This window comes from Oryctolagus cuniculus, chromosome 6 (assembly GCF_051225735.1).
Source record: "Oryctolagus cuniculus isolate XC-2025 breed Fujian yellow rabbit chromosome 6, ASM5122573v1, whole genome shotgun sequence".
Classification (NCBI taxonomy): Eukaryota; Metazoa; Chordata; class Mammalia; order Lagomorpha; family Leporidae; genus Oryctolagus; species Oryctolagus cuniculus.
The window spans coordinates 93,460,389-93,485,177 of record NC_142872.1 but is presented as its reverse complement, the minus strand read 5'-3'; the positions used below and the strand labels follow the sequence as shown (position 1 = coordinate 93,485,177).

At 36.2% G+C, this 24,789-nt stretch overlaps 1 protein-coding gene across 5 annotated transcripts in view; it reads left to right on the top strand.

The window, feature by feature from the left end:
- ARFGEF1 (ARF guanine nucleotide exchange factor 1) overlaps positions 1-24,789 on the top strand; it is a 149,023-nt gene that overhangs the window by 32,599 nt on the left and 91,635 nt on the right. For 4 of the 5 annotated variants that reach the window (XR_011389118.2, XR_007919076.3, XR_016236505.1 and 1 more), the window contains exons 2-7: positions 8,134-8,164; positions 8,799-8,955; positions 9,910-10,056; positions 11,964-12,143; positions 17,669-17,945; positions 21,678-21,788. Coding sequence is in view for 2 of the 5 variants with exons in the window: in XM_070075109.2 (XP_069931210.1) it covers positions 8,134-8,164; positions 8,799-8,955; positions 9,910-10,056; positions 11,964-12,143; positions 17,669-17,945; positions 21,678-21,788 (903 nt within the window). In the remaining 3 variants the exon portion in view is untranslated. The remainder of the gene's footprint in view (positions 1-8,133; positions 8,165-8,798; positions 8,956-9,909; positions 10,057-11,963; positions 12,144-17,668; positions 17,946-21,677; positions 21,789-24,789) is intronic. The other variant, XM_089336316.1, reaches the window with a different exon arrangement.

The following is a 24,789-nucleotide window of genomic DNA, read 5'->3' as shown; positions in this document are numbered from 1 at the left end:
TTCTCTCTGTCTCTTCTCTCACTGTCCACTCTGCCTATCAAAAAAAAAAAATTTATTATAAGGAGTACAAGGAGGGACCATCTCAAAGAAAGGAACTGCAGGGCAAGGTTTGTGAGAGCCTCAAACCTTTTGTGTCCTTTATTCTAACAGCTCAACATAGATGTTTATCACCATCCAGAGCAACTCAGCCACACTTCTGTTGCCCAGAATTGTTGTTGGGGTTTCATTACATAGTCATTATTTTTATTTATTTGTTTGTTTTTAAAGTTTATTTATTCATCCAAAAGTCAGAGTTACACTGAGAGAGGAGAGGTGGGGGTAGGGGGGTTGGGGGAGGCTTGTTCACTCCCCAGTTGGCCATATCAGCTAGAGTTGCGCCGATCCAAAGCCAGGAGCCAGATGGTTCTTCCGGGTCTCCCACATGGGTGCAGGGTCCCAAGGACTTGGTCAATCTTCCACTGCTTTCCCAGGCTGTAGCAGAGAGCTGGATTGGAAGTGAAGCAGCCAGGACTTGAACTGGCACCCATATGGGATGCTGGCACTGCTGGTGGAGGCTTTACCCACTACACCACAGCACCGGCCCCATACATAGGCATTATTGAGTGAATCACTGGCCACTATTGAACCCAATCTACAATCCTTTCCCCTGGCTGAGGTCATATGGCTGAAGTTCGAACTCTAATCACATAGTTTTGCTGTCAGAATGGCTAATCCCTATCATGAAACTATTAACATGACTAACTTCACTGAGGAAATTCAAAGAGTGTAGAGGCTCCCATCCAACATTAGGGACAAAGTCTAACTAAATTGTTCAATTAACAGCAGTATGGTTTTGTTATCAGGATAGTATTGACCTCATAAAAGAAGTTGAGAAGTTTTCTATCTATAGAACTGATGTTGGTTCTTTGTACACATTGCTAGAAGTCTGCAGCGAAACTATCTGGTCTAAAAAATTTCATTTTTGATAATTTTTAAATAGTCAGTGTCTTTAATAGTTACAGGAATATTCAGGTTACCTATTTTGTACTGAGAAAATTGTGATAGCTGGTGCTTTTTAGAGGAATTTCTCCGTTCACCTCAGTTGCCAAATTTGTGTAAATAGTTTTCACCTCATCCCTTTTAATGTATGTGTATAATAATGTCTTGTTTCATTCCTGAAACTGGCAATTTGTATCTCTTTTCCTGCCCATGGGAGACCTGTATAGAGTTCTAGGCTCCTGATTCTCGCCTGACCAAGTCCTGGCTGTTACGAGCATCTGGGGAGTGAACCAGCAGATTAAAGATCAGAGCCTCCGTCTGCTTGATTCTCTCTCTCTCTCTGTCTCTTGTGTCTGTCTCTCATGCTTTGCCTTTCAAATAAATATAATAAAGATAAAACTTTCTAGAATTCCCTTTTGATAGTACGGAGTTTTTGAGTTCATCTTTTATTTGATTTTTTTTAGTTGTGCTAGACATAACATTGTCCACATATTTTCAAAGTATACTCATGTCAACATTTCACCAGTATTTTTCTTTTTTATCTATTTAGTTTTTTCATGATTGACTGATTTGAAAAGCAGAGTAAAAGAGAGAGGGAGAGTCAAGAAGAATAAATGTTATCTAGTGCATGGAATAGGGCTATTTTCCATTGTTCTTTGTATTCCTAGCACCTAACTTAGTGTCAGTCACATAGTAAGCAGACATTCCATAAATGTTACCATATTTTATAGAACTAAACAGATGAAGCAAATAAAATCTTCCTTGTTTTTCATTGACATTTCTTCTCTTTTAAATATTTATTTTATTTGAAAAGCAGAGTTAGAGGGAGAGACAGACAGATGTTCCATCTGCTGGTTCACTCCCTAAATGACCACAATGGCCAGGACTGGGCAAGGCTGAAACCAGGACTCCAGAGCGTCTTCTGGGTCTTCCTTGTGGATGCAGGGACTGAAGCAATTTGGGCCATCTTCCACCGCTTTTCCAGGCACATTATCAGGGAGCTTGATTGGAATTGGAGCAGCCGGGATATGAACCGTCACCTGCATAGGATGCCGGCATCACCCCATTTCTTTCTCATGGCTTTCCTATTAATGATTCTTGCTTCTATTGTCCAGGGCAGAAAATGATAGTGTTTCTGAAGTCATCTGCTTTAAGTTTATACAGAGGTTAACATCTACTTTGTTTTTAAGTAATTTGTTTCTCCTAACCAATAAAATGATTTAAAATCAAAGTAGAAGTATAAGCTATGAGACCAAGGTGATCTGGAGAAAAATATACTTTTTGCTTATCAGCATCAAGATCTGAAATCCAGGGGTGATAACTAGCTTTTCAAATAAAACAAGATCTTGAGGCAGGTGTTTTTTCTAGCAGTTAATATGCCTGCATCCCATTGTGGAATGCCTTTGGCTCCACATCTACCACCAGCTCCTGACTTTCTCTTAAGTAACTGAAATTTTGTACCATTGATTAACATCTTCCTTCTTACACCCTCTTCCCTGAACCTCTGGTAACCACCATTTTATTTTCTGTTTCTGTGAGTTTGACTTTTTTTAGATTTGTCTTTTTGTGTCTGCCTTTACTTAGCTTGTCTTTCAGGTTCACCCATGTTATTGCTAATGACAGAATTTTCTTCTTTTTTAAGGCTGAATATTTGTATAAATAATGCCACATTTTCTTTGTTCATCTAATTATGGACACCCAGGTTGCTTGCATATTATAGCTAGTATTCTCATAAATAATAATGCACTCTATTTTAAAATTAGAGATTATAAATGCTTTTGCCCTCCCAAAATAAATGAAATGATGAAATTGTTGATTAGCTTGTTTTACTCATTCCATGATGTTAATACATCTCTCCATTAAATATATGATATGATTACTAATTGTCAACTTAATGAGATTAAAAATTAAATTTTAAAGGGAAAATATTGGTTAATTTCAAGTATCTCAAATCAAGGATAAGCAAATGATCACTGTGCTTTATAAGATCATGTTTTATAAAGATATGGCCTTGGCCCCTACAGGAGCACCTAAGTAGGGTTTGTGAATGAGAGTAGAGAATGGGTGGAGGGTTGAGGCTGGTTGTGGAATATTTCACCCATGAGGTGGAGTTTGGGAAAGCACTAGGTGCGTTTTATTCATCTCTATAATCTTTCAACCATCTGCTTTTTAAATCCAGATCCTTATTAAAAAATGTTATGTTTCTGGCAATTCTTTTGCCATTAGCTCTGTGTTATTTGCCAAGAAGTTATTTCAGATTCCAGTTTCCTTAAGCCTCTTTAGCTCTTTCTGTTCTAGTTATCTAATGTTACATAATAAAGTATCCCAATATTGAGTGGCATAACACAGTGACCATTTTATTATGCTCACAGATTCTGTGTGTGCCTGGAATTCAGATGGGGCAAGTTGCTGCTCCACAATATCTGGGACCTCAGCTGGGATGACCCACATGACTAGGGGAGGAGATCTCCATGAATGGCTGGAAACTGGAATCCTCTGGAATCTTCTTTACTCACATGTCTGGTGACTGGGCTGTGATGACTTGGAAACGGGGCTCAACTGGGACTGTTGACAACTGTTTTTATGTAGCCTCTAGTGGCTTGGGTTCCTCACATTGGTCCACTAGATTCCATAAGTGGGTGTCTGCAGAGTCAGCATTCCGGGAGAATCAGGCAGGAGATGATTGGCTTTTTATGACCTAACCGTGGCAGTTGTTCACTGTCACTTCCACTGCATTCTGTTGGTTATTTATAAATCTCTAAGGAGCCCACATTCAAGGGGCAGGGGAATCAGATTCTGCTTCTTGGTGAGGTTGTGGCAAGATCACTTTGTAGAAAGAAGATCGTATGGGATGGCAGGTATTATTATAGTGGCTGTTTTGGAAAGTATAATCTGTCACATTATCTCCCAGTCTTCAAATTCATATACTAGTTGAGCATCCTGAATCTGAAATCTAAAATGCTCTGAAATGTAAAAATTTTGAGCATCATGTGGATTTTTGGACTAGAGATGTTCAACCAGTAATATCTATATAAATATCCCATGATCTGAAACACTTCTGACCACTGGCATTTTGGATAAAGGATACTTGTATGTTAGTTCCTATTGTTTTGTTACAATAAATATCCCACAGAGGTCTAAAATAAGACATGACCAAAATCTGCCTATTGTTTATTCCCACCCTGTAGGCCTGCACAATGAGAAAAGTACGTTTTGTATCTAAATTAGTGGTATACCACTCTGTTACCCATTTATACACACCAAATCTGTTCATGCTAACCCTCCCCACAGGAATAAGAAAGGTTTGCTCTGTTGTTCTTCCTTGTCCATGAAATTTATATTTACTCATTCTTCTTGTCCTTTTAGTTCAAGCCATTGTCTCTTCCTTTAATTACTGTAATATTCTTTTTAATACCTGTATTTTTATTGAATTCTTAACTATGAAATGTGATTCTAAAGTCACAAGAGTGGCTTTGAAAAGGTAAAGCTTGTAGAAACTACATTCAAAGAAATGTTATTTTTCAAAGTAATTCCTTTTATGTATTCAACATTTTATTTAAAGTGCTTTCACCATACATAGTTATAGTTGATTCAGTTCTCCATTCTTAATCATCATTGCTGTTACACAGTTAACAGGGTTTTTTGTTTGTTTGTTTTTTGAGAGTCTAATGAAAGTTATGTGCTCTTCCTAGAATGGTGCTTGCACATAAATAATTTGAGATGATCACAGAAGTTCTGAAGTTAAAGAACTTTTTAATTGTAGTCATATGCCATTCTTCAGACTTGATTCGGAGACATTCTTAATGGTGGTTCGTTTGATTCCTTTTTTTATAAGTTTCTTTTGTGAGGTTATTCATTTGAAAGAAGGAGGTAGGCAGAACTACAGCTGATAAATTCCACAGCTATTTTTGAGTACTAGCACCATTATAATAGTTGATGCATGGACTTCCATGGTTATAGCTTTGAAGGAAATGAACTTTGGATGTGTTTAAGTTCTCTGTTTATTATAAATCTATTCATTTGACTTTAAGACCTTTCCTTAGATTACTAGTTTAGATTTCATTGAGTAGCTGTTGTTGCTGTGTAACTTATGTTATAGAAGGGTATTTCAGAATGTTCATGGAAAATGAAATTTATTTTAGTACAAAATATTTGTGAAATCCATGCATACTAGGGTCTTCATAAAGTTCATGGAAAATGCATGTTATGAAAAAAAGTATGCACAGATTGCAAAAATGCTTTGCACCAAAATAAACATCTTAAGTTCCATTTTTCTATGAACTTTTTGAAATACCCTTTATGACAAAATTGATAAGTAGATTGAAATTATTCTTAGTATATAGATAATAAAGTTTGTTGAATTCTGATAAGCATTTTTGTGGTTTATATTTGCATTGTCAATGGAGAAAAAAGAACTGCTAAGCAAGTTAATGAAAATATAAGAGGGAAATATAACGTATTTAGGAGATCAAGTATAACTTACATATACTCATTTTTAAAAAATAGATCATTATTTTCTATCATTAAGTCCTGTACCTTATCAGGCATTGGCTTATTCCCAGTTATTGAGTCTATCTGTAAGGAATAAAACAGGTTTGTTTGAAAGTGCTTTGAAACTTATGCTTGTTATGCTAATTAACAAGGATCCATTTCCTCCAGTTTTAATCTTTCCTTAGATATATATTTCAGAAAATTATGTTTCAGATTATTTAAAAAATTTCTAAAGAAACAGGGAAATTAATATCTAGAGAAAAATAACTCCTGATTCTCTACACAAAAATTTTTATTTTCCTAAGCACTGTACCAAACAGTTAATAAAACTGAATTATCACTGAACAAATCTAGCATTTGATTTTTATCTTATTTTAGCTAAGAAATGAGGATTTTGCATTATTATATCCACTACTATTTGCATTGTTTCTAGAGTTTGCAGAACAGACACTAGTTTGTTTCTTGCTTTGTTTCTGGTTTTAATGGGAAAGTATTTCACAGTTAAGCATTATGTTTATGGTAGTTGGATTGTGCTGCTTCTTAGTTGGATGTTTAATAATTTTTTCTTTAATAATTGAAAATTAGTTTGCTTCTTGGTTCTGCTGCTGAATGCCAACTAAATTCACTAAAATAGAAAAGTACTTTGAAAGACTGTGCTACTGGATGTTCAGTATAAATTAAGATTGAAAGGCTAGTCCAAGAAGTCACACAGGTACAATAAATGGGTGCAGGTATAGTAGATAAAACTCATCTGTCTTATTTTTATCACTTTATAGGCAATGAGGTTTTTTTCCCCCCTTAGTTGAAATGCACAGAGACAGATAAAGAGCTCCCATCCCAAGGTTCACTTCCCAAATACCCACAACAGGTAGAACTGGGCCAGGCCAAAGCCAGGAGCCAAGAACTCAGTCTAGATCTCCCACTTTGGTGGCAGGGACCCCACTACTCCAGTCATCATCACTTGCTGCCTCCCAGGGTGTGAATTAACAGGAATTTGGGATCAGGAAGTAGAGTTGAGTTGAGACTTGAATGCTGGTACTCTAACATGGGCAACTTAACTGCTAAACTGAATGCCTACCCAGTGTTGTACATTTTTTTTAAGTAGTATTTTAAACAGCTGAAAATAATACATTTTAAAAAGACTTATTTATTTATTTATTTTGAAAGGCAGGGTGACAGAGACGGAGGGACAGAAAGAAAGTGAGCTTCTTCCATCTGCTTGTTCACTCCCCAAATGGCTGCAACGGCCATTCTGGGGCAGACCAAAGCCAAGAGCCAGGAACTCCGACCTGGTGTCCCACATGGGTAGCAGGGACCAAGTACTTGGGCCATCCATCTTCCACTGACTTCCCAGTCATATTAGCTAGAAGCTGGATTAAAAGTGGAGCAGCACTTGAACCAGCATTCTGGAGTAGGATGCTGACATCACAAGCAGTGGCCTAATCCACTGTGCCACAATTCTAATGCATGTAATTTTTTTTTTTTTTACACCATTCCCCTCCCATTCCTGCCACTGGTAAAATGGAAAGGAAATTTGGCAAAGTCACTTTATAAAGGACTTAAATATAGTCTCTGGTACATGGAAAGTACTCTGATAGTTTCTAAGACAATTATTATATATAAAAAGTAGTAGTAGTTTATAACACCCAAATTTATAATACCCAATTTTCTTAATGTGAGTGTTCTTAGATGTTCCTACTCATTTATAATGGGGTGGTTAATAAACCAGGATCTGGAATTTGATTACCTTGTACTGAAACCTGGTGAAGCCTCATAAGCCACACATCCAAGCCATGTAGTCCTGGGTCAAGGTAATTCTACCTTTCTGCCTCAATTTCTGAAGGTACGACAGTACATATCTGAGTGAGTTGTTGTGAGGCTTAAATATGTTAGTACTTGTAAAGTCAATAATCCATGTAAGTTAGAGCATGTGATGTATAATGATGCCTGGGGTGTGATATGTGTGGATGCTTTCTGTCCAAATTTCAAGGAGTTTTAATCAATTAACCAGAGTCCTGTTCTTGATATATCAAATTTAAGAGTCGTTAAATACAGGTAGGATTTATCTATTTATCCTACCCCTTATAGTAGAAGTAGCAAGTGGGAAAATTTCCCATTAAATTGGACATGTTTATTTTATAGTGGCTTGTATAAATAGAAAAATTGGCCTAATATCAACCATATAAACTGTATTTAAGAAGTTGTATTTCTGGCCTAATAATTTTCCTGTGATGTGCCCAAGAGTGGCACATACTGGGTTTTGGCTTTTTTCCCCCTCCCTCTCTCAAAATGATTCTTTTATTTTGTGACTTCAATGTAGTCTACGTAATATTTTGTTCTTAATAATAATGCCTCTGGATAATGTAAATATTTCAAAGAAACAGGAAATACTTTGAGAAAAGGAAATTCTTTGGGAATTAGTACTCTATAATTTCACTTGTACTATTGATATATACTGTTCATCCAGTCTCATAATTATATTATTTTGTGAATTAATATATTTAGATAAAACAGAATTTTAATACCTAGTTTTCCATTGAATTTGCATTCTTCCTTTTCATAGAAATTATAAATGTGTTTGAAAACCTGTAATCAAATTACTTAATACTGTTTTTGTTGTCAAATTTTCTAATGCTTGTTTTTTCCTCTCTTCCCATCCTTCAGAGGAAATAAAAGCTGAAACTGAAAAACAGAGGTTTGTGGGATTTTTAAACTTGTTTAGTAAAAATAACTTGCAGATTTCTCAGTCTTGGCCAAAATAATAATACAGTCACCTCTATTTTAGTGGGGGAAGATTTTCTAAATGTGATCTTTAGTCAAATCAACTTTTTAAAAATGATGTAAAACAAATGTAATCATAAGCATATCAATTAAGATCTCATATAAATAAGTATATACAGATATTTCTGAAGTGCCAAAAGGTATACTTCAAAAATCTTAATGATTTAAATTTATATTTAGAAAAATTACTAGGTTTTTTTGGTAGCATTAGCCTTTGAGAACAGTATTGAGTAACTCAAAAGTGCGCTTTGACTTAAGGACAAGGCTTTTTAAGGCACTATGATACTGAATTTGTTAAGGGGCAATATAATATTTCCATAATAGGAACACCTTGAAATCTTTGTAAAAATATTGGACAAGAATCTAGTGTCTGTGTTTACTCACCCACCACTAGCTTTTTGGCCTTACAGCAAATTACTTAACTTCTCTGAGCTCTGATTTCCTAGTTTAGCGAGGTTTATTTTAGAATTGAAATTTGAGGCTTGCGTGTGAGTTTATTATTGATAGAATAAATGTAATGTTCAAAACAGATTCTTTTTTTCATTTAGTCCTCCTCATGGAGAAGCAAAAGCTGGATCAAGCACCCTTCCACCAGTGAAATCAAAGGCAAATTTTATTGAAGCAGACAAGTACTTCCTACCCTTTGAGTTGGCATGCCAGTCCAAATGTCCCCGTATAGTCAGTACATCTTTAGATTGTTTACAGGTAATTGTGAAATAATATTACCTAACAATGATGTATTTTTGATGAGTTTCTAAATGCTCAAAATTGACCATTCACATTTCAATGAAAGCCTTCAATATTTGTTTATGATAAGAAACAAATGGTGGCTTATATTCAAAGTAGACAATAATGAATTAGATTTATATTGACATCTATTTCACTGCTGGATTTTAGGTATGCCATTCATTTATGCTGAAAAAATTCCTAAACTCCTCCCCTCCCCTCCCCTCAACCCCCCGCCAGGATCCTCTTAGATATTTATAAGACAAAACTCCAGGTTTTTTCATTGTTTGGGAGTTATACGTGTTCAAGGAACAATTCAGTGGCTAGGAAGAGCCCCTATGATTTGTTCTTAAGATTAGCTTAAAAGTAATTTGCTCATCTAATTTTTGATCTTGCTTTTCCTGGAAAACTGGAATTATGATATCTAAAGCCTTCCTCCAGGCTATGATAGTAATGATAAATGAGCAAATCTGTGACTTATTGCAGCCAGTGTGATGGAAATAGATTTTCTGCATATTGATAAGTATAATCTAGAAAGAGATTTAGAGTCATTTAAAAGTGTTAAGGTTCACACACATACTAAAAGTGTTAAGGTAGTTTTTACAAAAACAGTATAAACTATATTTAGATAGAAAGCAGTGAGCAATTTAATTCACCAGAAACAAGTTCTCAAGGCTTGGCTTTCCTAGTATTTCCTGATGGTCATTGTTCCATTATGATTATTAAAAGTGCAAATGATTTCACGTTTATAGTGAATAAATTTGCTACAGTAGAAGTGTACCATTAGTTTTATTCTCTAATTTTGTGAAAAAACCTTTATATTCAATTGTATTTTGTAATTTGTACTCAATTAGTGTATATACTAATTGTATATGTGTGTGTTCATATATATATTAGCTTATATAGGATCTTTATTTTCCTTCTCCATTTCAGAAACTTATCGCTTATGGGCACTTGACTGGCAATGCTCCAGATAGCACAACGCCAGGCAAAAAATTAATTGATAGGATTATTGAAACTATTTGTGGTTGCTTCCAAGGTCCTCAGACAGATGAAGGAGTTCAGTTGCAGATAATAAAGGTAATTAATTATATAAAGTGAGTATATTATTCATATTTTGTGTTTTTCAAATCAGAAGTCTTTCAACCTGGAAATATTGAGAAAGGTCATTTTAGTGTATTTCAGTAGCCATAGTGTTACTTTTGAAAATTAGGCCCAGTGTGCTTGATGTGGAATGGCAGTAACCAAAGACAAGAGTTGCTACAGGGAACAGGTTTTCTTAAATGGCCACAAAGGGAAAAGAGTAGATTCCAAACCCATTTATGCTCTTTGCAGTTTGCAAGTCAGCAAGACTTTTGAAGGAAAAATGGGAGATGGGGAAGATTGTCAGGTTTTTAGGGTTGATGCTGATACCACTTGAGTGGAGGCTTCTTTGTGATAAGAAACTAGTTTGAGACTCCTTAGGTATGAAATTTCACTGCTCTTTGGCAGGTGATTGTGAATTCCTCCGTTAGTGAGATCTGCTGATCTGGCCATCTAGCTCCTTACAGTCAGTTTCTGAGGTTTTGGAGTCTGCATGTACTTGAACAAACAGCCACAAGATTAGCAGCTAACTTTTGTCAGAACAGGAAAAGGAATGGAAAATGTACTTTTTAATTATTCTAAACATGTGGCTGGTGTCAAGGTTGGAATATGAAAAAGAAAAAGGAAAATATAGTACAGTTAAAATAGAAGTTATTTGGATGCTCTTTAGATCCTTTATCAGAGGATTTTGTTGTTGAATGCCAAGAGTTTGTTACAAAAAGGTAATATTCCTGAATCTCTTCTTTTAAGTCCCAAGTAGTCATCCAGATTTTTTTGGTGTCTGGCATGTGTTTCATACATATTCTGTCCTTCAATCTTTAGGGTGTCCCCTGTAGTCTGTTCTGTACTATTGAACAACTCAAAGCCTGTCCTCTCAACTCATGGATCAACATGTAGACTTTACCCACCAGCTTTCATGATTCTCTTTTATCTATCCAGCTACTGAACCTGTTCAGCAAAACTGTGCTGGGTTCAGATGGTTGAACTCTTGTAGAGAAAACCTAGTCATGTTTTCAGTTTGTTAGAAGTACTAAGTTCTTAATGTTATTGCTAATGGTAATGGTGGTGTGTAAAATTTTCATGTACTGTAGTATGTTAGAAATTGTTTACATGTGAAATGTGTTCCTTAGTGTATGAATATAGCTCCTCCTGAGCCTTTCAGTTTCAAAGCTGTTATTTACTTCCCATGTCCTATAATACCTTTATTCTGAAAAAACTGTCCGATTGTTTGGTCTAATCTTTGTGGTTTCATGGTTTAATCAGGTTATAATCATTAATGTTGATTTTTTATATAGCATTTTACAATGTAGGTAGGACAAAAGGAATGTTTGTAGTTGAGAAATCATATAGTCTAAAGTGTATTCATTTTATTGAAAGATTCACTTTGGGATTATTTCACATATTTTATGCTAAAATATTTATAAACATCTTTGGCAATAACAACAGTCCTTTTACTGAATCCAGTCAATAAAAATATCTCAGAAAAGTTGGAGGTGAGTAAGATAGAATGTTTATCCTCTAGAGTTGATGGTAAATTTCATCAGATCTGTTTGGCATAACTGTGCTATAATGTGACAGAGCATTAAAACTATTTTAATAAATTTAACATTTCTAGTAAAATGTAAGTAGGGTTGAAACAAATTATAGTTGAATGATTTTTCTGGTATTCTAAGGCTGAGAAGATTATTGGGAAATTACTGCCAGAATGAGGAAAACAAACATTTTTACAGTTGATGATAAATTCAGAGGTGCAGGTATAAATGCTATGTATATTTGAAAGTAATTGTAAAAAAAAAATTGTTTCTGGAAGTTTACTTCTGTTATGGAAATGGATTTTTTTTTTTGCTGAAACTCCAGGTGTAGAAATTGCTTAACTTTGTCTTTTTTTTTTTTTTTTTTTTTAGGCTTTACTTACTGCAGTAACATCACAACACATAGAAATTCACGAGGGAACTGTACTGCAAGCTGTGAGAACATGCTACAATATCTATCTAGCAAGCAAAAATCTCATCAATCAGACAACAGCCAAAGCGACTCTTACTCAGATGCTAAATGTTATCTTTGCACGCATGGAAAACCAAGCAGTAAGTATTAGAAAAATAGAGATAGTGTAGAAAATCTCAGGCATCAAATATAGAAAAGAGTTTATAGTAATTATAGTTAAGTTTTTGTACATACAGAAATTTTCTTTAATTTACAATTCTTCCTACTATAGATTTGCTGTGTTATGTTTTGTTGCATTTTATTTTGAGGCTTACTGACATGTTTCATTTGGAACAAAATGTTTTTATTCATTAAGGTGATGTGAAAGATTGATTGCCATCTTCCTCATAGGAGTGTTTATGAATTGATATTTTTGTTGCAATCAAGCTTAGTGGGGTGTAATGAAAACGTGAAAGTACTTTTTTCCTTCTTAAATATAAAGGAAGAATTCTCATAATAGGAAAAAGAGAAAAAGAAAATCATCATTAGAGAAATACCACAGTAAATACTAATGCTAATCTTATTGTCTTCCTTCTTTATTTACTTATTTATAGCAATCACTACCCCTTGACACTTATTTTTTTCTATGGATTGTAATCTGATTATCATCATTTATTTTCCAAATTATTTCCCCTTTGGCCTTGTATGCTTTTGACAGACTCCTGTTCTTTTTGAGTACCTTTGTACTTCTGGAAATTTGAAGATGTTTCAGGTTATTTTGAATTTTCCCTGCTTCAGCTCTGGAATCAACTTCTTCAACAAGGAACTCTTGCTCCTTTCATTGGAGAATGATGTAGTTCACCCCATCTTCACACTTGTCTGACTTTCTGATGGTTTATTTTAAAAAGTTATGTTTTTAAAATGATATTTCTGATTCCATTGCAGTGCCACAGGATTCATTTTAGCCTTTTCTCTTAATTCATTTAACTTTTTTAATAGTAGAAAATCTGGCATTCATTTTCTATGATACAATAATTACTCAGTCCTACATTAGTTTTAGAATTGCTGATGCAGGCCGGCGCCGTGGCTCACTAGGCTAATCCTCCGCCTTGCAGTGCCGATACAACGGGTTCTAGTCCCGATTGGGGTGCCGGATTCTGTCCCAGTTGCCCCTCTTCCAGGCCAGCTCTCTGCTGTGGCCAGGGAGTGCAGTGGAGGATGGCGCAAGTCCTTGGGCCCTGCACCCCATCGGAGACCAGGAGAAGTACCTGGCTCCTGCCTTTGGATCAGCGCAGTGTGCTGGCCGCGGCAGCCATTGGAGGGTGAATCAACGGCAAAAAGGAAGACCTTTCTCTGTCTCTCTCTCTCACTGTCCACTCTGCCTGTCAGAAAAAAAAAAAAAAAAGAAAAAGAATTGCTGATGCATACTACTGTCAGCAAGTTTAAGTAGATTAAAAATTTTGTCTTTGTCTCTATATTATCCATTCAAATTATTGTTTTCCGAAGTTGCTCAGGGTTGGTTTCTTTGTTCCCCACATTTCAGTGTGGTAAAGTTGTTTCTTTATGAAGCTTTTAGGCTTATTTGTTACTATTTGCTTTTCATTTTTAGCATCCCTCACTCTGGTTTGTTTTTATTTTTTTTTGGTGTGTAAAATCTTACTATGACTTAATAATCAGAGCTATAGAAAAGGTATATATCCAGAGGACTGCCATTGCTTCTAATTCCTACCACCCATTCCTCCCTTCTTTCCACCTCTTGGATGTAGCCAGTCTCTTTTGCTGCAGTTTATTCTTTCCGTTACTTTAGCACAAATGAGCAGATACATGCATAGCTTCATATATCATTTAATGCCATACTTGCCTGTGGTTGTTCCACTAACCCTTGGTGAATATTGGTTGAAGTTAGTTGGGTGAATCCAGTTCATAGACTTCTCACTGTTAATTTGGAAACTGTCCTTCCTAAATTATTGTTCTAGAATTCTGTTTCTGTGCAGCTAGTTTTGCCCATCATTTTCCTTAACTATGTAATAAGAAATTTGTACCATGTATATTCTAAGACTTTCTAGATGCTAAAATTGTTTAATTTAGATTTATTTAATAAATTTGTGTAATTAACTCTGGTGTTCCCACATAACTTGAAATATTACTGGAGAGTATGAATTGTTCATATTTGATATTGTGAAATATTTTTCTTTGTAGAAATTAAATCTGAGAATCACTCCTTTTTTTTAATATTTATTTATTTGATTTTTGGGGGGGGGGGGGCAGAGTGTCTTGGCTTTCCATGCCTGAAATACTCTCATGGGCTTTTCAACCAGATCCGCATGCCTTAAGGGCTGATTCTGAGGCCAGAGTGCTGTTTAGGACATCTGCCATCCTATGGGTCTGCTGTGTATCTCGCTTCCCATGTTGGATCGTTCTCTCCCTTTTTTATTCTATCAGCTAGTATTTGCAGACACTAGTCATGTTTATGTGCTCCCTGTGGCTCTTAGTCCCATCATTATGATCAGTTGTGAACTGAAATTGATCACTGGGACTAGTGAGATGGCATTGGTACATGCCACCTTGATGGGATTGAATTGGAATCCCCTGGTATGTTTCTAGCTCTACCATTTGGGGTAAGTCAGCTTGAGCATGTCCCGAATTGCACATCTCTTCCCTCTCTTATTCCCACTCTTATATTTAACAGGGATCACTTTTCAGTTAAGTTTCAACACTTAAGAATAACTGTGTATTGATTACAGTATTCAACCAAAAGTATTAAGTAGAACAAACAAACAAAAAATACTAAGAGGGATAACGTATTAAGTTGTTCATCAACAGTCAGGGCAAGGGCTGATCAAGTCACCGTTTCTCATAGTGTTCATTTCACTTTAACAGGTTTCGTTTTTGGTGCTCAGTTAGTTGTCACCGATCAGGGAGAACATATGATATTTGTCCCTTTTGGACTGGCTTATTTCTTTTTTTTTTAAACTTTTATTTAATGAATATAAATTTCCAAAGTATGGCTTATGGATTACAATGGCTTCCCTCCCATAACGTCCCTCCCACCCGCAACCCTCCCCTTTCCCTCTCCCTCTCCCCTTCCATTCACATCAAGATTCATTTTCGATTCTCTTTATATACAGAAGATCAGTTTAGCATACATTAAGTAAAGATTTCAACAGTTTGCTCCCACACAGAAACATAAAGTGAAAAATAATAGATGATTTTTTAGATGATGATGAAATCAGATCAGACCTATTGTCATGTTTAATCCCAGTAAGAATCAAGTTGGGAATTGATAATTTCTTCTTTTTTTTTTTTTTTTTTTTTTTTACAGAAGATCAGTTTAGTATACATTAAGTAAAGCTTTCAACAGTTTGCACCCCCATAGAAACACAAAGTGAAATGTACTATTTGAGTACTCGTTATAGCATTAAGTCTCAATGTACAGCACATTAAGGACAGAGATCCTACATGAGGAGTAAGTGCACAGTGACTCCTGTTGTTGACTTTACAAATTGACACTCCTGTCTATGGCATCAGTAATCTCCCTATGCTCCAGTCATGAGTTTCCAAGGCTATGGAAGCCCCTTGAGTTCTCCAACTCTTATCTTATCTTGTTTAGACAAGGTCATAGTCAAAGTGGAGGTTCTCTCCTCCCTTCAGAGAAAGGTACCTCCTTCTTTGAAGACCTGTTCTTTCCACTGGGATCTCACTCACAGAAATCTTTCATTTAGGTGTTTTTGTTTTGTTTTGTTTTTGTTTTTTTTTTTGCCAGAGTGTCTTGGCTTTCCATGCCTGAAATGCTCTCATGGGCTTTTCAGCCAGATCGGAATGGGACTGGCTTATTTCACTCAGCATAATGTTTTCGGAATTCCTAACAGGGATCACTTTTCAGTTAAAATTTAAACACCTAAGAATAATTGTGTGTTAATTACAGAGTTCAACCAATAGTACTAGAATAAAAAAAAATACAAAAATGGTTAAAGTATTACATTGTACATCAACCGTCAGGACAAGTGCTGATCAAGTCACTGTTTCTCATAGTGTCCATTTCAGTTCAACAAGTTTCCCCTTTGGTGCTCAGTTAGTTGTGCCGATCAGGGAGAACATATGATATTTGTCCCTTTGGGACTGGCTTAATTCACTCAGCATGATGTTTTCCAAATTCCTCCATCTTGTTGCAAATGACCGGGTTTCATTGTTTTTGACTGCTGTATGAAAAAAAAGACCTAAATGAAAGATCTCTGCGAGTGAGATCCCAGTGGAAAGAACAGGTCATCAAAGAAGGAGGTACCTTCTCTGAAGGGAGGAGAGAACTTCCACTTTGACTACGACCTTGTCTAAATATGATCAGAATCGGTGAACTCAAAAGGCTTCCATAGCCTTGGCAACTCATGACAAGAGCCTAGGGTGATTACTGATGCCATAAACAAGAGTGTCAATTTGTTAAGTCAACAACAGGAGTCACTGTGCACTTACTCCTCATGTAGGATCTCTGTCCTTAGTGTGCTGTACATTGTGATTTAATGCTATAATTAGTACTCAAATAGTACTTTACACTTTGTGTTTCTATGTGGGTGCAAACTGTTGAAATCTTTACTTAATATATGCTAAACTGATCTTCTATATATAAAGAGAATTGAAAATGAATCTTGATGTGAATGGAAGGGGAGAGGGAGAGGGAAAGGGGAGGGTTGCGGGTGGGAGGGAAGTTATGGGGGGGGAGCCATTGTAATCCTTAAGCTGTACTTTGGAAATTTATATTCATTAAATAAATGTTAAATATTTATTTATTTGAAAGTCAGAGTTACACAGGGAGAGAGGGAGTGAGGGAGGAAGAGAGAGAGAGAGGGAGAGAGAGAGAGAGAGATCTTGAATCCAGTGGTTCACTCCACAATTGGCCACAATGGGGATCTGAAGCCAGGAGCCAGGAGCTTCTTCCAGGTCTCCCACATGGGTGCAGGGGCCCAAGGACTTGGGCCATCTTCTACTGCCTTTCCAGGGCATAGCAGAGAGCTAGATCAAAAGTGGAGCAGTGGGGTATCAAACCGGTGCCCATATAGGATGCTGGTATGCAGGCCATGGTGTTAACCTGCTGCACCACAGTGCCAGGCCCCGAGAAACATTCTTATTAGGTCGTGAGGACCAAAAGAGATGTGCAAAGAACAGTAAAGTTCTAAAACATGAATATCTTTTCAGTCAATTTTTTTTACATGCAATATTATATGCTCATACATAATGATGGATCTTATAAAAATTGAACATTTGTAGATGGTTTTCTTCAAACCTAATGGATGGAAAGATTTAAGCCTGCATCACCATTCCATGTAGTCAGTGTAATTTTATTATATTTTAATTAAAAGATATTGACACAGTCATGTAAGAATGTGCTACAGAAGGATATATACTAAACATTTCCCTCTCTTGTTTACCCATTTGGTCATTTTAAAATCCCCATTCTTTATAGGTCACTATTATTTCTAGTTTTTTTGTGTATTTTTCAGACTTTCCGTATGTGTAAGCCAAGCTGAATGTGTGTATGTATGTTTTATTACCCTATCTACTTTTTCCCTGCTTCAATAGAACTTTGATTTAGGTAAATCCATATTGTCAACAATCTAGTTATTAGTGAGGCTTTTTAAAAATTGTTTAAACAATTTATTTTACTAATGTTGGAAATTATTCTCTTGCTTTCCAGTTGCAGGAAGCCAAGCAAATGGAAAAAGAAAGGCATCGACAACATCATCATCTGTTGCAGTCTCCACTAAGCCATCATGAGCCTGAATCACCTCAGCTTAGATACTTGCCACCTCAGACTGTTGATCATATAGCCCAGGAACATGACGGGGACCTTGACCCCAATGCACATGATGTGGATAAAAGTCTTCAGGATGACACAGAGCCTGAAAACGGATCTGATATTTCCAGTGCAGAAAATGAACAGACTGAAGCTGATCAGGCAACTGCAGCTGAAAGTAAACTTGAAAAGGGGGTGTGGGATGTGTTTGTTAAGAGGAATTTATAGGAATTGGAGTTTTGTGGAAAGGATAGTAAAATTCAGTGGATATTAATATTACATATTGTAGTAATTATGGACTTTTTTTCCACTTCAGATGGGAAAATTAAGTTAACTTCAGCTCAGAAGCCATCTCTTAAAATTGTATTCACTAGCACCTCATGAGCAGTATGATTAATAGACTTTCTTTGGAAGGGATATGTGTTTCTAGAGTCATAAATGTCTGTTAGCATATTACATAGGAGCTTCACTTTCTTTCTTTGCTTTCATAGCAAATAAGGGAGCTACTTATTTAGTAAGGTTTTCTGAAATATGACTGAAAATGTTAGGAAATCATTAACTGTTTAGAAAATTACTATGATTTTAAAAAGTGCTAAAATTATGGAATCAAATCTTTTGAGTAACCAACTGAAAAACAAAAATTCATTTATTTTTGCATCCTGATTTTGTAATTATGACTAAAATTCAGTTGAATTTTGGCAGTTTTCTAAATATATTTATAAGAAAAAATTAGATTACAAAAAGTTAAACTATTTACTTAACAAATTGGTTTCTATGTAAAAATTATCACATCATCACTTTTCCCCATTCTTTTCAGCTTTAGCTGATCTGTGAAACTACCTGTGAGTTTGGTATTTGTTTCCTTTGCTCTTTCTTAGCATGACATCAGAAAATTGTGGAAATCCTGTTGACTTTTTTCAGCCTAAGTCTGTCTGTACTTTATTTTGACAAAGGCTTTTATAATATATGTTTCAGCTCTTGATTTTTTTTTCCTTTAACCACATCTTTTCCTAAATCAGTAGTTGCGTGATTAGATACCATTTTACTTGTTAAATTTTTAAAATTTTAATTATTTGAGAAGTAAAGAGAGCACATGCATCTTCTGGTTCACTCCCCATATGCTTTCAGTAGCTTGAGACTGAGACCTAACCTGGGAGCCAGGAACTCAATGCAGGTCTGCCATGTGGGTGGCGGAGACCCTCTTGAGTCATCGTGTGCTGCCTCCCAGGTTATGCTTTAGCAGGAGGGAAGCACTCCCATGTGCGATACAGGTACCTTAACTGGCACCTTAACCCTCTAGTCAAATACCTGCTGCCAGTTTACCTTTTTAAATAGTACTTTACTATTTATTTTAAAAGGGATGACATTGATAAACTAAGCATTCACAGTACTTAAGCTAATAGTGAATCCATATTGCTTATATGATTTTTATTTGTCTAATATGCTCTTGCCAAAATTTTTCCTTTTCATTATGAGTTAATAGGTTAATTCAAAGAATTAATTTCAAATATTAAATGTAAAACTTTATTTCTTCATTTACTTATCTGTGCATTCACCAACCATTGCCTGAGCATACTATGTCTTAGTGTGCTAGGACTTTGGGTTAAAAAAGTGATGGAGATAAAGCCTTTTCCTAGGTTCCTAGTAAGCCTGGAGGGCCAGGTGTACATAAATGAAGTGTTTATTTGATAAGTTCTGTGGTAAAAGTGGCATACACAAGGTAATTCAGCTAAGGAGAATTAGGAAATAACCTTCATAGAGAAAGTGATGATGTGTCAGTCAAATCTTGATGGATGGGGGTAGGAATTGGCTAGCTAGAAAATTTGGGAGCTCTTCCAGTAGAGGAACAATATGGACTGAGCCCCAAGGAGTAGGAATGTCTGATGTATGGGAGGCACCCTTGTAGGTGTCTCATAGAATACATAATTACAGCTGTGGCATTATTGTGAGTATTTTGGCTCCAAAGATTTTTTTTTTTCCCAACAACTGACATTAATGAATGATTTGCTTGAGAGCCACTATGAGTGTATGTTCTAGAGTATTTTTCTCTGTCACTTACTATGTGACTGGATATAATTAAGCATTTCTTATGTGTAATAAATATTAGTTACTGTGATTAATCTTTTCTATTAAATAACTTTACATGAGGATTAAGTCTTAATTCTAGTCATTTTGTACACATTTAGATAATGACTCTACTAAATATATAGAGTTATATTGCAACTCTTAATATTCAGAATGTAGTTTTTGTCAACTAGAGCGTAAAAATAAAAAGCTTAAGAATGGTGGGGAAACTATCTGTCATATATCCTTTTATTCCATAAAAGAATCTTAAGTGCTGTTTTTATTTGGCTATTTTATAAACTGAGGTTACTGCTTTGATAGGCTTATTTATAAAACTTCCTTGTATGGAATTCACACTGCAACAGACAGCAGTTTAGAAGCAGTGGGATTATAAAGACGACAGACATCTGCAAGACAGTATGATAAGCAGTAGACTGTTATAGCAGTGGAAGGGGTGGGAGATGGAGACATCAGTGGTGTAGGACAGTGGCTCCCAGGACAGGGTCCCAGATCCCAAAAGCATCCTGAAGTGCTAATTGAATTACCTTGAGATATTTTCAGTATTTCAAAAAGTCCAGTGGCTGTCTGATTTTTCTCAGCAATAGTCTACACAATTTATCTAGAATGTTAACTTTCATCAATTTGTTTTTCTGTAAAGCTTTATTTTTATTGATTTAATAAAGTAAGGAGTAATGGAAAGACAGAGAAAGAGATCTTCCATTCACTGGTTCACTCCCCAAATGGCTACAATGGTAGGAGCTAGGCCAGGCCAAAGCCAAGAGTCTGGAACTTTATCCAGGTCTCCCACATGGTTGGCAGGAGCCCAGACACTTGAGCCAAATTCTGCTGCTCTCCCAGGTGCATTAGCACGGTGTTGGATCAGAAGCAGAGCTTCTGTTTGGGACTAAAACAGGCATTCCAGTGTGGGATTGCCACATCCCAGGCAGCAACTTAAGATACTGCACTGCAATGCTAGCCCCAAGTGTCATCATTTTCTTATATGCTATTCAGGAGTTCTGATTGGCAGTAAATCTGTTTTTTCTTTTTAATGTAGGGAATTATTATTTATTTAGCTTTTTCATTTGATTCAAAAGACAAAGATGTTTCATCTACTAGTTTACTCCCCAAATGCCTTCAACAGTCAGAACTAGAGCAGCCCAGAACCCAGTCCCTGTTTCCCACATGCATGGCAGAAACCCAAATGCTTGAGCCATCATCTGCTGCCTCCCAGGGTTTGCATTAGCAGCACTCTGGATCAGAAGCAAGGTAGCTGGGAATTGAACCAGGCATTCTGATAAGGGATGTGGCCATTCCAAAAGTAGTGACTTAAACTGCTGCATCAAATACCTTCCCCCTTTTTTTAATATGTTAAATTGAGGAGTAAGTTCTTTTTTACTTCATAAATTCAGTTTTACATTGGAAATGTAGATTGCACTAAGGAAGAAATAGTAAAGAAGGGCTGGAAAGCATTGGTGGTGGCCCAGGTCCTATATCTACTACTTCAAGGACCTTACTAATATATTATTTGATAAAGGACAGAGTGTAGGAAGTGTAAGTAAATGCATGGATATATTAGAAATGTTTCATTCAAAATTCTTTTAAAAGTCCTGGTGTTTAAAGAAGTAATGGAGAAAATTCATCTAACTTGAATAATAGACTATCAAATGAATTGTTCAAATTGGTTTGAATTTGGAAAATATTTGTCTGAATTTGGTATGAGTTTTGAAGGTTTAACATGTAATTGCTTCTAATTTCATGTATCTTATTTTTTTTTAAAAACTTTTCATTATAAATTTCCATAAAGTCTCTAAAAATTAAAATATTCTCTAATTTTTTTCTTCTGAAGCATTATCTAAAAATGATATATTGTATGACGGAGAAAACCAAGACTGTGAGGAAAAGCCACAAGACATTGTACAGAGCATTGTAGAAGAAATGGTGAACATCATTGTTGGAGGTAGTGTACTTCACTCAAAATTAGTTTATTCTTCTTTATGAACATTCATCTGGTTATGAGAGACTATAATATGTGGAACTAAAAGGGCAACCTCTTTCTCAAATTTGTAATTTCCACAGGGGAATTTTTCTTAGGCATCCTCTGTTGGATGCCTAAGACTGCAGATAGTGCTGAACCCTATATATGTGAGGATACTTCAAAGAGTTCATTAAAAAATGGAATTCGATAGTGGGCGTTTTCCTTGAATCTTTTTGAACTCTTCGTATTTTTTTTCTTGTGTGTATATGCACAGATTTAATAATTTTTCTTTCTTTTTTTTTCTTTTTTTTTTTTTTTTTTTTGGCAGGCAGAGTGGACAGTGAGAGAGAGAGACAGAGAGAAAGGTCTTCCTTTTGCCGTTGGTTCACCCTCCAATGGCCACCGCGGCCGGCGCACTGTGGCTGGCGCACCGCGCTGATCCGAAGGCAGGAGCCAGGTGCTTCTCCTGGTCTCCCATGGGGTGCAGGGCCCAAGGACTTGGGCCATCCTCCACTGCACTTCCTGGCCACAGCAGAGAGCTGGTCTAGAAGAGGGGCAACCGGGACAGAATCCGGCGCCCCAACTGGGACTAGAACCCGGATTGCCAGCGCTGCGAGGCGGAGGATTAACCTAGTGAGCCACGGCGTCAGCCAATACTTTTTCCATCTTGACTAAATACTTTTGCACTGTGTCCATAATGTTTGCAGGTTGAGATACAACAGCAAAACCAGCCTCAATTTCTTTTTTCATTCTTCAGTTTCCTTGATAGAATGCTCATAATTACCGTGTCTCTCATCAGCATCAACATATGATGTTTTTATTTGCTAAGTCAAGAACTTTGACCTTTTCATTTGAAAGAAAGCATGAGGCAGACTCTCTTTAAGATATCTGTACTGCCATCATTGGATTCTTGTTCTTTGTGATCATTATTATGTAAAAAAAGGGCTACTTGAACCTAAGCACTGTGATACTAAGACAGTCAATGCAAAATAACTACTAGAGTGGGTCCTGTGTACAGATGACCTTGCTACATATATTTCTAAAAGTGAGATTAAATGTACAGTGTGGATATTAAGAATAGTACTGTTTAACCATACCTATCCTATATATAATATTTCTATAACAATATTTCCTTCATTTGTACAACTCTAGAAGCAGGCATTCATCTTTTTACCTTCTCATTTTTTTGTTCAACAAATAAATGTGGAGTACATACAGTCATGTGGCTTTGTTAAGGGATACACACATTAACTTATGATAGAAAATGCTCTATAAAAAAGAATTTATAGAATCTATATAATACAGTAATGTAAGAAAGTGATAATTTCCTTTGGAAATAAAGTTCACAATTCCATTAAAATTTAGGAAAAAGTCATTATTTCCAGCTGAAATGATCCAGGGGGCTTCATATAAAAGGTGATGCTTGAATTTAGACTTTGTGAATTCATGCATATATAGGAGTGGTATTCTCTGTGTTGGAAATTCTATCAGCTAAAGGCTAGAGGAGAGAATGATAGATTTGGGAATCAGCTGGTGATTGTTTGGCTAATGTATATGGATGTCACAGAGTAGAAAATAATATTAAAGTAGTGTGGAGGCAACCAGTGAAGGTTTGTAAATTCTAGGATTAGGATTTTGGGCTTCACTCTGAGACAGAATGGATTACCATTGACTATTTTAGAACTGAGAAATAAAATAGAACTATGCCTTAAGAAGCTAAACCTGGAAGTAAGAAGTGTAGTAGGAGACCAGCACAGTAATCGGCCTGATTGGGATAGTGATTGTAGAAATGGAAAAGGAAATGTGTGTGAGGTAATGGACATTGAATTAAGACTTTGTAATTGTGATTAACTAGATAAAGACAAAATAAAAAGTATGTTATAGGTCACAAAGATCAACCTAAGATTTTGTGATTCACTGAGGAGACTCAAAGGATTCAGCATATACTTAGTGCTCTGATTTGTTACAGCAAAAATATATCAAGCAGAGTCTTGAAAGAGAAAAAGGTATGTGGGACAAAATTCATAGAAAGTCTAATGCACGCTTCGAAGTGTCCTTTCTCAGTGAAGTCCTAGGATTCTCTTTAATTTCTCTAGCATTGAATTATAAGTGTTGTCTATCTGGGAAACTCCTTAGAAACTTAGGACAGGTGTTGGGTTTTTTTGTTTGTTTTTAAGATTCATTTATTTTAAAGGCATAGTACAAAGAGGGAAGAGATAAAGAATGAAATGTTCCATCTGCTGGTTTACTTCCCGGATGGCCACAATGGCAGGGGCTGTGCCAGGCCAGAGCCAGGATCTGGAGTTTGCTCTGGGTCTCTACATGGGTTCAGGGACCCAAGCACTTGGGCCATCTTCCACTGCTTTCCGAGGGACATTAGCAAGGAGCTGAATCAGAACTGGAGCAGCTGGTGGCTTAAGTCTCTATGCCGCAATACCAGCCCCAGGCAGGGTTTTTATCGTGGGCTCTCATGTAGGCACCCCCTGCCTGCCATATACCAAAATTTTAGACAACCAGAAGGAAGGCTGATATTCGGCATGAAACAAACGATTTATACAAACAGTTTAGACATAGTGGACTACTTTAATCAGTTATGGGAGTAGCAGAAACTCTTCCATAATAAGAAGTTACCAGGTACCAACTGATAGGCAGTCTCAGACTTGCTATGATGCTTCTTTTCTATGCAGGTGTTCTGGTCTCCTGGTGCTTGTCTAAATGGATAGGAGGATGGTGAAACGATCGGTAGCTTTGAGTCATTTTGCAGAAGTACTTGGGAAAAACAGACTAATAATACTTAATTTTGACTTACTGAATTTGACTTTGATTGGCTGACCTTCTGGAAATGTTGATGAAGCATGTAATAAAAAATTCAGCTCTGGCCTAAGAGATATCAAAGCATGTGCTGTTGATGGGAGACATTCTGTTAAAATTAGTAGTTGAAGCCATAACATTATCAAGTGGGAAGGTAGATAGGCCAGAGACA